This window comes from Alosa pseudoharengus, unplaced genomic scaffold (assembly GCF_046254945.1).
Source record: "Alosa pseudoharengus isolate Yale_2024_CS ecotype anadromous, Long Island Sound unplaced genomic scaffold, YU_APseudo_1.1 YU_APseudo_1.1_scf_17, whole genome shotgun sequence".
Classification (NCBI taxonomy): Eukaryota; Metazoa; Chordata; class Actinopteri; order Clupeiformes; family Clupeidae; genus Alosa; species Alosa pseudoharengus.
In genome coordinates, this window is record NW_027468640.1 from 30,508,584 (window position 1) to 30,523,641 (window position 15,058).

The 15,058-nt window shown below is 42.0% G+C and overlaps 1 protein-coding gene across 1 annotated transcript in view; it reads right to left on the reverse strand.

The window, feature by feature from the left end:
• Positions 1–9,216, reverse strand: part of ptch1 (patched 1) — a 56,403-nt gene extending 47,187 nt beyond the window's left edge. The window contains exons 1-2 of the mRNA XM_076289281.1: positions 8,677–9,216; positions 7,310–7,502 (exon numbers count right to left, since the gene is read on the reverse strand). Of these exons, the coding sequence (XP_076145396.1) occupies positions 7,310–7,502; positions 8,677–8,844 (361 nt within the window). The 5' untranslated portion in view covers positions 8,845–9,216. The remainder of the gene's footprint in view (positions 1–7,309; positions 7,503–8,676) is intronic.
• Positions 9,217–15,058: the final 5,842 nt, after the last annotated feature.

Here is a 15,058-nt window from a genome sequence, read left to right on the forward strand (position 1 = left end):
ACCCACCCACCCATCCGCCCGCCCGCCTTCTTCCCAACCACACAGCCATGGCTCCCGGGGGCCGTGCCTCCCCAGGCCAATCCTGCCGTCCCTCTGGGGTGGAGGACTTGTGGTCTGGGGGGTTAATTCTGTGGCGCTGCTCTTGGTTGGTGGCAGTGGTGGTGGTGGTGCAGAGCCCGGGCGGCCGGGTGGAGAAGGGGAGGGTTGTGGTACAGGGGAGGGTTCCGGTGCGTGGGTGGAGGGTGGAGAGGAGAGAGAGAGGAGAGTGAGAGAGAGAGAGAGAGAGAGAGAGAGAGAGAGAGAGAGAGAGAGAGAGAGAGAGAGAAAGAGAGAGAGAGAGAGCCCGTCATGTTCTGCACAGGGGAGTCATCTGCAAGGACTGAGCAGTTGGAGGGTGCTTTTTTTCCCGGGGGGGGGGGGGGACTGTGTTACGGACGGGATTAGCTGGATTACATACAAACTCAGCGAGACCCCCTGTGGTGGCCAGCGAGGTCCCCAGAGCGAGGTCAGAATGGCACAGACCCTTGTTCTTCCACACGACCCCCCAACGACGATGCCAACTGCCACACATGGCTGAACCTGTCCCTCGCCAGCGTCCACCTTCCCTCTCGACTTCCCCCTCGTGTCTCCACTTGTTCTCCCCTCCCTGGCCAGGCTGCCTTGGATGCGCTGCCAGCCCTGCGGTGATGTTTCCTTTCTCAACCAAAGAGCGACACTTAAGGTCTTCACACTTCTGCCAGTCAATCTTCTCCTCCTTCTCCTCTCGTCAGTTCACTTCCACTGATCAGGGCCAAAACACTCCAATGCTCTTCGTCCCACGCTCTCGTTTCAAGTCAAATCACATACTCATGACATCATACATAATTAGCAATACGAGTATCACAGGGGGTTCTGCTGGCAGCACAAGAGTCCAACCTGCACTTTGGAACTAAACAAACACACACACACACAGAGAGAGAGAGAGAGAGAGAGAGAGAGAGAGAGAGAGAGAGACGGTGACCCTGTCTGCTCCAGAAAGGCACACATCTGAAATGCCTCCAGCTCTCAGGACTCCACGAGAAGATAAGGAGAGATCTGAATTTGACAGGGGGCTCCACAAAGTGAGAGAGGGGTTGGAGGGGGGTGTAGTAAGGAGAGAGAGGTAGGTAGAGAGAGAGAGAGTGGAGAGAGAGAGAGAGAGAGAGAAAGAAAGAGGGAGAGGGAGTGAAAGAGAGAGGCTCTGACCCGCAGCTGTAGCACAATGGCCCCACGCAGCCCTGCTGACCCCTGACACAAATTTTACACCACAGCTGCCATTTACTCCCCTCTCCATTACCATATGTATGGGCCGCTCGCCTCTAATTATGCTAATCACCTGTCCAGAGCCGCGCACGGAAAAATGGGTGTATTTAGCAGTCCACTGCCTACAAATGCAGCTTACCGCAATCCAGAGATGTACATTCAGAGCCAAGTGAATGGCCAGATTTTTCCACATTGCTGGTTTCATTCAAGGCTCCTTTCCCCATTAAAAATAACTATTCAAATGAACTGTGTGTGTGTCTGTGTATGCGTGTGTGTGTGTGTGTGTGTGTGTGTGTGTGTGTCTGTGTGTATGTGTGTGTTTGTGAGTGAGAAGAAAAAAAGAGAGAGATGGAAAGTGTGTGTGTGTGTGTGTGTGTGTGTGAGGGTCTATGTGTGTGAGAGATAAAGAGAAAAAAAGTATGTGTGTGCACTCATGTCCAGCAAAGTAAGATATCAGTCGTTGTGGACGTTTGCACACGTTTGCACACGTTTATGGCAAGTATCACATACAAAATGGTTTTCTACACCTAAGTGCATAACCATGATAAAAAAAATGGATGAGTGGATGACCAACATTTTCATATCATTGTTGATAAGGCTGTAAGCATAATATACTTTGAGGGGAACATGCCCCCCCCCCCATATTCAACAACGCTCAAAATAACCTCCTAATATAGAGTCACAACAGTATCACTCACTGTTGTCCAAAATAATCATTTGTAATCACAAACTGGAACATGGTATTCTAAATGGTTAAATAACCAAGAGAAAAAAGTGTAGAGGTGAGATGATCTCAGTTAAGTGAAGAAACCTGGGGGGTATTCCAAGTACGTGGTTTAGTGACAAACCTGGGTATGTTAACTCAGAGTAAGTGTTAAACCTCCTGTATGACTTCATTCTCCTAACAAAACAATGGCATAGGGCTCTTGTTGTAAAAGTTTACCACTTACTCTGAGTTAACTTACCCAGGTTTGTCACTAAACCACGTACTTGGAATACCCCCCCTGATTACAGAGAATTGCAGAAACGGTAATATTATAATAACGGTAAAAGACAATAATATTATTGCTTGAAATGGTAATATTAACAGTACTTTTATGCTGGTGGGGGGGGGGGGGGGTATGATGATGCCAGCTGGGCAGGGATGGTGGATGGCATGGGGTCAGGAAAGGAGTTTACATGATGGGGGCAGCCGTGGCCTACTGGTTAGCGATTCGGACTTGTAACCGGAGGGTTGCCGGTTCGAACCCCGACCAGTAGGCACGGCTGAAGTGCCCTTGAGCAAGGCACCTAACCCCTCACTGCTCCCCGAGCACCGCTGTTGATGCAGGCAGCTCACTGTGCTGGGATTAGTGTGTGCTTCACCTCACTGTGTGTTGAGTGTGTTTCACTAATTCACGAATTGGGATAAATGCAGAGACCAAATTTCCCTCACGGGATCAAAAGAGTATATATACTTATATGATCACATGACCACATGGAGCCATGGCAATATAGCCAAACAAAGGCATACTCAGAAAGCAGACCAGACATGCGAATGTTGCACACCCATGTTGAATATTTCTGAACTTTGGCCACAATATCTGTACTCATTTTCTATACCAATGCACACATTTATGTTCATATGATTATAGTTATAGTTATGGTTGTAATTTATTCAACCCTTAATAGTATTAGATCGAATGACACACAGAAATGGGAAAAAACAGTACTGTTAGATATTATTCATAAAAAGAAAACATAAACATATAATGTGTTCATGAATTTGTACATATAATAAAATGGCCCGCCATGCACATTTGCTATTTTCCTATAACATTGCCACTGACTGACTTCTATACACCTAATTTGGCATATGACAATAAAGGGACATTTCCCTTAACCATTGTCTGGGCTTAATTAGTGAAAATTTATTTGATCACAGCAGATATCTGGGGATGTGAAATGTGATGATTGTTATAACACGTGTCATCAAAGAGGGCCCCATGGCCCTCTTGCTGTGAGACGATTTAAATGCAGTCGAGAGAGGTCGGTTGTCTCACAAGTGGCCTAACTTCTTCTTCTTCATATAGGATCTTAGATTATAGTTTACCTATTATAAGGATTTTAAAACACTGAACAACATGTATATGTTCACATAATATACACATAACTAAATTTGGATTAGATTAGTAAGTGAACCATTAACAAAACATAAAACTATGTTCCATGCCGAAAGTGTATGTTTGTTTGTATGTTTGTATATCTTTTTTGCAACTAATGTGTGTGTCACAAAAACAGACACCACATGCAGAGCTAGCTCAAGTCATAAACTAGAAAAATGTTGTGTAAATAAAAACTTTTATTACTTGACCATTTTTTTCCAGCAAAGTGGACCACATTATAGAAGTTGCTGTTGGCTGCAGCATTTTTCATCCTGCATCTTAATTTCTCTCTCCTCCATCAGTCTTAAAGCATTCACTGCCAGCGCTGCCCAATCCAAAAGAAACTGGCGCTCGAACCAAAACACAAATAACACAACAGCCACTATGCTCCTCTGGTCGGTCGGTCGGCCTCCCTCCCCCTCTTGCGCGCTCTCATTTGCCTCCCGCCCATCTTCCCTCCCTCCCTCAGCCAGAGGAGGGGAGAGGAAGGGGGAGCGCAGGAGGGAGGGGACGAGGGGGAGGAGGGAGGAAGGGGAGGGCCGGACCACCCAGCTCTGATGGCAAGGCCCACTGTTTACATTGCTGTGCCTCACTCTGTAATACATCTGGCATCCCAGGGTTGGACTCCCAAGTGTGGATGGGAAGGGGGTTGTGTGTGTGTGTGTGTGTGTGTGTGTGTGTGTGTGTGTGTGTGTGTGTGTGTGTGTGTGTGTGTGTGTGGTGGGTGTGGGGAGAGTATGGCTAGGGGGGAGGGGAAAAAAGGGGTTTGTGCAAAGAGACCTTTTCGGAGGAAAAAAACGAGGGGAGAGGAGGAGGAGGGGAGGGGGGAGAGTGGGAGGCCAGGGGCGGGCGCAGGGGTAGGTGAGCGAGTGAATCTCTCACAGACGTTTTTTGTGCGTGTGCTCTGGTTTTCAAATAACACCGGCAGCCGAAGGTATGCAAAACATAAACACAGGAGACTTGGAGACTTATCAGAACGCCAGTAGTGAAAGGGAAATGCTCCATTTGTTCTGTTCCGCAGAAGAGGCGTCAGGCTATCAACAAGTTTCCACAACTTATAACTCACTCTTTTTACTCCGTAAAAGACTACAAAAGTTTCCCTGTTTTTACCACAACAGCGAGTACACACACGAGTCTTGGTTCTGACATGGAAAATATGAACACACAAAAAAAAAACCGCTTGAAGACAAGACATACCCACAACCACTGCAAAACACGCTTCACCATACTACAATAGCACGCAACTGAACACACAACTAAGAAACTATAGCATGCCAGACTCCTCAAACCTTGACACTCTGGGAAGATGCCTGCCTCTCGAGAGATTCACATTTTCCAATCATCTGTGCTGAAGCTTTCCCATACACATCAAAACAGGGATAATTCAATCAAATCCCACAATCCCCACCACAGAATGAGGAGCCCACATTCTTAACCACTCTTCTCCACATTAAAGAGTTGCTTTAAACATGTTGCGCTGATTAAAGTCTTCCTAACATTTCTGACAGACTGAGCCCACCATCCATCAAACTAATATCATTCAAAATGTCATAAATATAACAATTAGCACATCTTTAATTGTTTTGAATCAACAAGAAAGCATTCTATATGTCATGAAACTGGCATACGACAGCTCAAAACTTCTACATGTATTTATCTCTGACTTTAACTTAAGTAATGTGAGCTATTGCCAGACCTGATCAGAATGCCTATGTGATCATCAATGATACTGATCAAAGTAAGCATGTCAAAAACTCCAGGTGGCATTTATGTAAAAACAAACAAGTAATGAAAAATGTTAAAAATACCCTTATAGGCGCAAACTTCTGATGAAATAACACTGCCCTCTGCTGGTTAGATTAAGGGATTTCTTATCTAGTTGTATCAATAAAAACAACATAACATCCAATCTAACCTTGCCCTTCTCTTGCTTCTCCTCAGTCTCCACCAGAAGGCCACAAGGCTGCAACTTCTCACTCGACACAGAGGTCATGCCATGGGTATCATATGAGATTTTAAATAGTGGAGCTTAGGCGTGATGACCTGCAGTCCTAGGGGACAGTGGCCTGGGGCCCCAAGCCCCCCCACTGACCTTCCTCCACCTTCTCTGAATAGGGGATGGGACAGTGAACTCTGATATTTCATGATTTTTGAGTGTGTGTGTGTGTGTGGGGGGGGGGGGGGGGTCCCACTCCAGACCAGCTGAGGGGAAAGGCCTACAGGAAGGCAAATGTTTACGCGAAACCATTTTAATTAAATTCAGACGGTGCGTGCTGAAGGACAAAAAAAAAGTTCAACTTAACTCATGTAAGACAACACTGAATTTAACCCGTGTACCCAGACAGAGAGAGACAGAGCAGAATTGTCTCCTGCTAGAAGCCATTGGATGTCAAATGGGTGACCAGAGGAACCACACCACATATCTGTGAAATGAGATATCTGTGGTAGTTCTCTGAATGCCTGCTGATTTGGACTGTATTCAAGCTGTGTATTTCAAACAAATACCACAGAGTATAGGGTACAATAAATCTATATCAGTAAATCTGAAAGGGGGAAAAAATCCCATAATGATGATGCCCAAACTGCCCTTTCACACAGTCTCTCACATCACTTCAATCAAACCAGAGTTCAGTCAGCACAGGTCTTTCTGACCATTCAGGCATTGCAAATGGTATCAGAACAATGTTCCTGTTACCGCTAGTCCCTTCCATTAGATGAAAGGTTGCAGCTTGCCATATGCAGCAAAAATCACCACCTGCTGTAGTCCAATGACAGTATTATCACAACCGCCATGACTGCCTTGCTACAGGTAGTGTGGTTATCATCTAGGAGGCATTTCCAACGTTTACTGAGAGGATGATTAAATTATTTCCATTCAGTTTTCCCACCATTCACGTCCAGGCATTCATAACAGCAATATGAAGATTACTGTAGCCTAATCCTTTTAAATTGAGGAGGAATGCCATGCAACAGGGACCCCGGACACATACACCCTTCTGAGCCTGATGTGTGTTTCCGAGAAGTTCAAGCAAAGCTGACCTTGAATGAGCCAGAGCACAGACCTTTACCACATATCTTTTGTGATGTGTCAAATGAAGGGAGATATATTTCATCTGATGTTTCCAAGCAAATCTCTATACATTAAATACTTGGTTAGATAACACCACTTCTCGCATAGGATATGTAATAACATATAGTTGAACAAGGACTTTGATCACATCTTAAATAAATCATATGTTACTCCTTAGTCATGTCTACACCGTAGGCGTTCTCAATGTTAACTGCTGGAATGTGGATCACAGGCGAAAACCCAGGTCGCCCCTCCCCCTCTAAAAAACCTAAAACTATTCCGATTCAAACATTTATAAAACAAGTGTCTTTGGAATACCTTTAAGTTGATTTACTGTTAAAATATGACCGGTTAAATGCTTCGCGTTCTGCATTTTGTGCTCTTCCCCTTTAAACCCCAAGACATCTTTTTGGAAAGTTGAAAGCTGTCCAAAACAGGACCACACACAGCCTCTGAGCAACGCGGATCAAATTCAACTGCTGGAGGCAAATACACACTCGCACACACTCACAAAATGGCGGCTTTGACAAAATTTCAGCCCTCAAACTTTCTTTTGATTTGCTAATTACAGTCACACAAATGTTTGGTTTAAGTATACGAGCTGTTTGGTGCACATACGAATTAAATGTCAAGTTTCTGTTCAGCAAACAATAGATAAAATAAACTGTTTTCACGTTTCATCTGGACTTTTGCCAGAAGTCTTTACAATAAACAATTCCACAGGCTGGCACGGAAGACCCCCCACCCAACCCTGTAAATACTTAGGCTAAATGAAATAAACAGCGTACAAAATATAACAGAAAGTGATTCTTACCTTCTACCCAGAGTTTCTCCACGTCGGTTTCTAGATTAGCTGCCTTCAAGCCAACAGCGAAAGCTCCAAATATTAAGAGGCCGACAACTAAAAACTTTCCACAGTTCTGTTGTATGTAACACCCTAGTTTAAACAAAAGTCTTTGAAACTTTGCTCTCAGCCATAGCGGTGCTTTTCTTCCAGTCGCCCTCCCCTGCGATGAAACAAGAAATTCCGAACATTAGAATACTGTATGAAACGGATCCGCTGTTACATTGCATTATTCTGTTTTAATGAGGTATTTGTCTGCTCATTGTTATAAATGTGTTATTACACAGACACTTGGGGACATTTCTGTTATAAAGTTGAATGCCACTAAATATTAGATAGGCTACAGTGTTTTGGTTACCCTGACCAATCCTCTTTAAAGTCTTTCACTGTTGGACAGACATATTGCACCTATTTTTGAGAAACATCTGACTGACTATAATTAGCAATATTAGTGTGATGAGTACACCATGGGGATGCTCATGCTGACACCTATTTCCCTTCATTGCATAAAGTGAACAACTGAATCGCTTGAGTGGATCTGGACACTTTGTCTACAACTTATCAGGATGAATCAATGTATCGTTTTCAGCATTCGGAATGTTTACCAAGTACGCTTACATTGTTGCCAGCAATAACAAAGTACTTTGTCTGCTACAAACTAAGTTATTAACTTAGAACGCCGATGTAGCAAGTCATATCAACCATGGTGCACGTGGGTTACACGGCTACACCACCTCCCAGATGCATTGCCATAGCGTCAGGGGACGCTGAATGATGAGAATTGGGAACTGGAGCAGCCATCACGAAGGGAGTTACGACAATATTTGTGAACGGAAGAGGGCAGACACATGGATTTTTGCTTCAGCTGTGAGGAAAGAAAACTTGCCCACTCCCGATTCAAATTACTATCACACATTTCTGAGAAGTTTTAAAGTTTTGGAGTTTTCTATGTCTACCACGAGGGAATCTAGTCTAACTTGCAAGTACCCTCGGCTACAATAGACTGTTCCTCACTGACAATACATAAAATCACATGCCTCTTGCACCCATCACTCCTTGGATGTCACAAATGTCCATAAACTCTCTTCGCATAAGAGGCTACAACTAAACAAATAGCTTAGGTTTAATGCGAGGAATGTTTCCAAACAGTCACGAATGAAAATGAAGACTAAGAAACGAGCTATCTGGCTTAAGTATGCCACATGCAAACTTCACTCTCTCGACACCCCATGCGTCCCTCTGTAGCTATCCCGTTACCTAGCGACTTGATAAAGGTTGGTCAATTTACTGTCTATCCACAACCTAAGCTGCACATGAACAGGTATAGAGAAATGCACCTGGGATATTTGCTCCAACGCAAAAGCTGCATCACAGTAACTCGGTCGTTGCAAATATTCCAAATCCAATGTAGTTGTATGGTAGATCCCCCTATTTCTCCGTGTTAACCTCGGCCGATCGGGGTCCCTGTTTTCCTGCTCAGAGGAGACATTAACAGCCGAGGCCATGTTGCAGAACCTGCGCTTTGCTGTTTGTTAACCACGTTATTATATTGTCCCGCAAGCGTTTTTGGATATCCAAAGGAAACAAAGTTTCTCTCTTGGTGATCTCAGATCCACAAAGTACTTCATACTCCTGTTTGGGACGGCGAGTCAGAGTCTGCGCCTTCCATTCCAACATTTCGCGATCCGGAGGTCTCCAACTATTCCCACGTTCACAGTTTTTCTAAAAGCTGCTGATATCAAAACACAAAGCGGAGATGGTGCTTTCCATAAATACAATGGCTATGTCGATGGCTCGGTGGTTGTAGCATTCTGAGCGCTCTTCCTCAGGCCGCGGGACACGGCGATCTCTGGGATTCAATAGATGAGAAAAAAGAACACTCTCCATTCGGGGACGGAGGAGGAGGGGTAAGGTAAAAAAGAATCGAAAGCCCGCCTCCAGGGCTGTCAGATGGCCGGACTTTCTTGGATCTGATTGGTTCCAGAAGGGCAAAAATTACTCAGCAAACACGACTATTATTAGCTGCTTAGCAACAGCTCACCAAAGTAGAGAGACCACCCAAGTGGAGAACTCTCGTGTGTTCATCTCAAACTTCAGGGGAGCCTTAAAGCTACCTCGGCCCTATCCGCCTTAGCTAGGAAGTCGCCACAGTTGAGGTTCTCCGAATGGTTTTGGGGCGTCGTTTTTGTTGTTGAACAGAGTGAAACATCTGAAAACAAAATGCCTCGTGGTCTAGAGAGCCCTTTTTATTGCAGCTGTTTGGCGTTTATCTTTAAATACAATAGTGGCCACTGGCCTCAAGTTACAACGAGCCCAGAGGAGGTCCGAACTCCCAAGTCACACAACATGGACGAGAACGTAAATGAAGAACGACATTCCTTTTGGAGAAAACTAGGCAAGAAACTTAACTAACCAACTTTTGTAATTGCAACTAAGATAGACCATAGGCTCTATTATACATAATTGAAACGTCGACTATTAACCTAATATAACAACAGTTGGACTGGTGAAATAGTAAATTATTACTAGACATAACAGTAATAGCTGTTGTTCTTTACTGTAAGGATTATGTTAACATTGGGCTACTGTTGTTGCTGTTTTCTGACTACAACTATGTTCCTGAAATGATACCATATTATTTTTCCGACCATTCATCAGTTCAGGGATTCACCAATTCAGAGGACTGGAATTATTTTTTTAAATTATTTTCTTTTCAGGGAAACTCTAAAGTGAGCACAGGTAGTGTTTTTTCTGCCACTCTGTGGCAATAGGAAGTGGGCCTCTGCCATATTGGACTTTCCATTGGTTGTCAAGTGGTCAAGTGGATACTATCAGCTCAGTTTAGGGGCCCATTGGAGGGATAAATCCACACATCTCATATAAAAAAAATATCAGGCCTAAATATTTTCATGGTGTCTCCAAAGATGTTGCCCTTGAAGTAAAGATGCAACAGATGTTGCAGAGGTCATGTGGTATATCCTGTTGTGGATTTGCACTGCAGTAAGTGCAGTGTTTCAATGTTTCATTATCTTTCACTTTGTTCACTTTGACAGCTGCACAGAGCTCAAGATCAAGCATAGTTCAAGTCTGTCTTTCTAACTAGTCCATAACAGTTTACACAATGACGTGCCATTTCAATTTAAATGCAAAGGTTATTTCCTGGAAATCTAGGCTACCAATTAGAAGTGATATAACTGAAAGGTAAGTTCAAAGCATTTTGTGTCTAGAATTTAGCCCCATTCCTACTTAGCCTAGCCTGGGAACCAGACAAATCTGAGAATATGCTGAATTTGGCAGATTCATCTCTCCCATTGAAACTGATTTCCAAATCTTAGGAATCAATAACAACCGTTTATAGGGCAGTGTCTGGTATGGGGCGGATTTTATATGATGCCAGATAGAGGAGCACTGTTAAGGGAAAATTTGTACACAGGCATTCATGGCATCGGTATTTAAAACAGACGTGTATTCTTTGAAAAATGCATAAACACCTGCATCTTGCAAACCTTTGCTGAACAGAGAAATTGCAGTCAGTGTTTGCAGTCCTTCCGAAAGGATTTTGTAAGAGTTTAATTTCAGGTGTCCAGACGGTCTCTCATTCAATTCTCAACTCCCATACATAAAAAATAATGGTACTTAAAGTTATATAAAATGGAATGGGGATTAGGATCATGATGCAGCCATACAGTCATGTCGATATCAATTAATATCAACCTGTTCTCAAGAGCTTATAAGCAAAAAAACCTGCTGATGCAGCTGAATCAGTCTAAAGTAATAATGTAATCATACAATGTAAACACATCCAAAGTCAATTTCAAGCAAACCAAAAAGTTAAATGTAATTTAAGCATAACTTATATGCTTATATTTTTATGGATCTGGGCTGGGCCTCACCAAACCCCATTCTCTTTGTGGGACGCTCCATTGGGAAATGTTTCCAATTGTAGCATTGTAATAAGTGTAGGCGTTAACTTTGAAATAACTGGTCCAGCCTAACTAACTGCATATTGATCAGGGATACTCCGCCACTAACCTTTGCCAACTGATAATAACCCACACAGGCAGTAAGGACACAATGTGATTTACACATTCTTCCAGCTGCAATTCTTGGGTGCTTGCTGGCGTTGCTACAACTGTTTCACTGCTTCTTCCTCTAACTCTACCACACTGGCACTTTCAATTTCAAAACTGACATCATCCCCTCTTGTCACTGATTGGTTCGCCTTCCTGATGGCTGTGGGAAATGTTGGTGCATTGATCGTAGCCAAACAGTTATCTCAGTGAAAGAAAATGAGCTCAGAAGCAGGCAGACAGGGTCAGGCTTTCAACTTTCAGCTTTATGAAACAAAATCTATATTCCGTGGTAAAAATATGATTAAAATGGACAAAGCTAGCACTTGGAAAAGTGAAATGAAACATTGGCTGAATTGTTTCTGATTCCATAAGTTTATCTTTTATTAAATTAAAAAGGGTGAGCAAATATAGCAAATAAGCCTACTATACCTTAAAGACTTCAACCTCTTCCTCATCTTCCAATTTCTTCTTCAAACCCTAAAATAGACTTGCTCAGGCAGCATGCCACATGTTATAGGAGACTGGCAAGTGGCAAAAACCAGGCATCATGCTGGATGTCTTAAGCTTTATCGCATATTATTCAACAAACTATTTTTAATCATTAGCATTATTTGTGTCTGTATGCATTATAGGCCCATTAGGAGAGGGTTTATTCTAAAGTTAGATATGCAGATGTTCAAGTTTTTTTTCCCCCTGAAATCAATGAACATGTATGTCCATATGAGATTCAAAAGGCAGCTGACATCAGCTGACATCACCAAATTAGGGGATATTTCAGCACATGGACAGCACTCCTTAAGTACTACTTGACAGCAGTCTGTGTTGAGGAGCAGTATTTTAATTATTATTAGTTTTTTTTTATTATTATTATTCGTATTGTATGCATTTTTTAGTATGTATGTATTTTTCATTGCTGTATACATTTATACTATTTGTGATATTAATTAAAACTAGAAAATGTAATTTCGAGGAAATTACCAGTGCATGAAAATGCAAAACATACTGTATATTAACATAAAATACAAAACAAACTTATATTTGGAAACAGTTTTGGGCAGAGCAAACAGTTGGCTGGAGTCATAGTTGATAACAACTGACAGTTGAAATGGCTGAACAGTTAAATAGTTGAGTAGTTAAAATAGTTAAATTATTTAATAGTGAATTATTGTAGTGAGGACATTTATTTTGAAACAGTTGTGGGCAGAGGAAATTGAAGAGTTGAACAGAATCTGTAGTCTTAGTAGGACTGTCAATCGATTAAAAAAATGAATCTAATTAATTACATACTCTGTGATTAATTAATCTAAATTAATCGCATATATAATTGCTGTGAAAGTATTTTAAATATTTAAATTCAAATGAATCATTGAATAATCAGCATTAGTGACATTAAAGTTAAAAAACTCTATTATTATTTTCACTATTCAAATAATGGCCATAATAATCTATGATATGACCTAATATGCTGAGAAAAATAAATTCAAAAGTGCTTCGGGAAAAAGTTTTTTTTAAGGGATCAGATTCCAAAAATAATTCCGTGGAAATGCATGGATTCCAGTTGCTGCTACTGGAAGAAACTGTAATCCATGCATTTCCACAGAATTATTTTTGGAATCTGATCCCTTATCATACCTGTTCATTCTTACTCGTCGCTCGACTTATCGTGACTAAATTCAAGATGGCTGCAAACGCTAAACTTCGTGAAGATACTGTCTGTATAAATCGTCTTGTAAGTAAACTACCAGTGTTTTTTCAAAGTTCTCAATGTCTCGTTTTAAATGTCAGGGCCCTCGGAAGTCTACCAATGAAGTGTGGAGATACATTGAGCCTCGTAAATGGTGTAAAACAGTGATTTATTTGCATGGCTATGCCGATGCCGAGGCACCACCATTGACCGCCTTGTTGGTAGCCTCAGCTAACTAGCGCCAGATTTTGGAGTGCAGGGGACAAGCCGAGATGGGCTATGAGACATACGTTCACACTCGGTATCATGTTTCAAAACACTTTAGGTCAAAATCACACCGGAATTCTCCTTTAATGGGTGGATGAGTGAATGGTTTGAAGAGGACGAGTGGATAGAAAGTTTGATGGAATGTGCCTTATATCCTTGTAGAATGGAGAGACACAGACAGAGTTGGCCTAGTTGAGCAGAAAGCAGTTGATACAGGTGCAATCAGTTTAACTGGCCCTTTGATGGGTCCTAGTTGAGCAGCTGGAAGTTGATACAGGTGCAAATCAAGTTAATTAGCCCATTGTGATGTCATTGTGCCAATGCAAAGTCTATGGGGAAAATAAGCTTGTTTTTTGTTAATATCTCAAAAAGTATAAAGTTTACAAAAATCAAAAATACATTCCTCAGGTGTCCTTTTCAAGACCTACGTTACAAAGTTTGAACTAAGTTTCTACGTTAAAGGAATTATCCGGAGTAAAATGCACTTTAGATCAATTTACGGATGATTGGGAGTACATACGTTGAGTTGACATCCAAATCATGTCATTCGGATGTGTTTTAAGAAAGTTCGATGTTACCGTTTTTAGTCAAAACTCGTTAGCGTGGAAGTGAGAAGGGCATATTATTTCGCCGCTACAAAACACTATTTTTATACCTCTTCTACAGTTCCAAACAACATTAGACTTACGTGGTAGTGAGTAGAGGGTCCCTAAAGCCAAACCGAAGTATCCCGAGGTCTTTATGTGGTCGGATAGAGAGTCCAGAATGAATTTCATCAAGCCAGTACCTTTCCGGAAATGTTGTCATCTTTGCTGCCAACTTTAGGGGAAAGTTCACAATTTCTTCGCCGTTTAAAAAAACAAAAACAAAACATAGTCCAGTCCATACAACTTCATTTCAATTTCAAAAGAAATACTGGACTATGTTTTTCTTTTTTTTTAAACGGCGACGAAATTGTGAATTTCCAGAGCACACTTGGCAATTGACTCCTACGGACTTTCCCCTAAAGATGGCAGCAAAGATGACAACATTTCCGGAAAGGTACTGGCTTGATGAAATTCATTCTGGACTCTCTATCCGACCACATAAAGACCTCGGGATACTTCGGTTTGCCTTTAGGGACCCTCTACTCACTACCACTTGAGTGTAATGTTGTTTGGAACTGTAGAAGAGGTATAAAAATAGCGTTTTGTAGCGGCGAAATAATATGCCCTTCTCACTTCCACGCTAACGAGTTTTGACTAAAAACGGTAACATCGAACTTTCTTAAAACACATCCGAATGACATGATTTGGATGTCAACTCAACGTATGTACTCCCAAATCATCCTAAAGTGCATTTTACTCCGGATAATTCCTTTAAACAGTTGAAGCTGAATTAGACGCAGAAATTTGGTGGGAAGTATAAGAAGAAGAAGAAGAAGACTTCGGATAACAGAACAGTGCATTTTCTTGCACTGTAACTAAACTACATTTCTGCCATAGATTTAACATTGGCTTTGTGACATCAGAATAGGCCATTTTAGAGTGCAATCAGCTACACCTGTGCTCTCTCACTGACTGCAGCAACTTAAATAGAACCTTTTCTCTGTGTCTCTCCATTTGACTGGATTACTCGCTTTTCTCTTCCCTACTTTCTTTCACTTCTCTTTCTTCACTTTCTCTACATATCTCTCACTCTATTTCTCCCAATTTC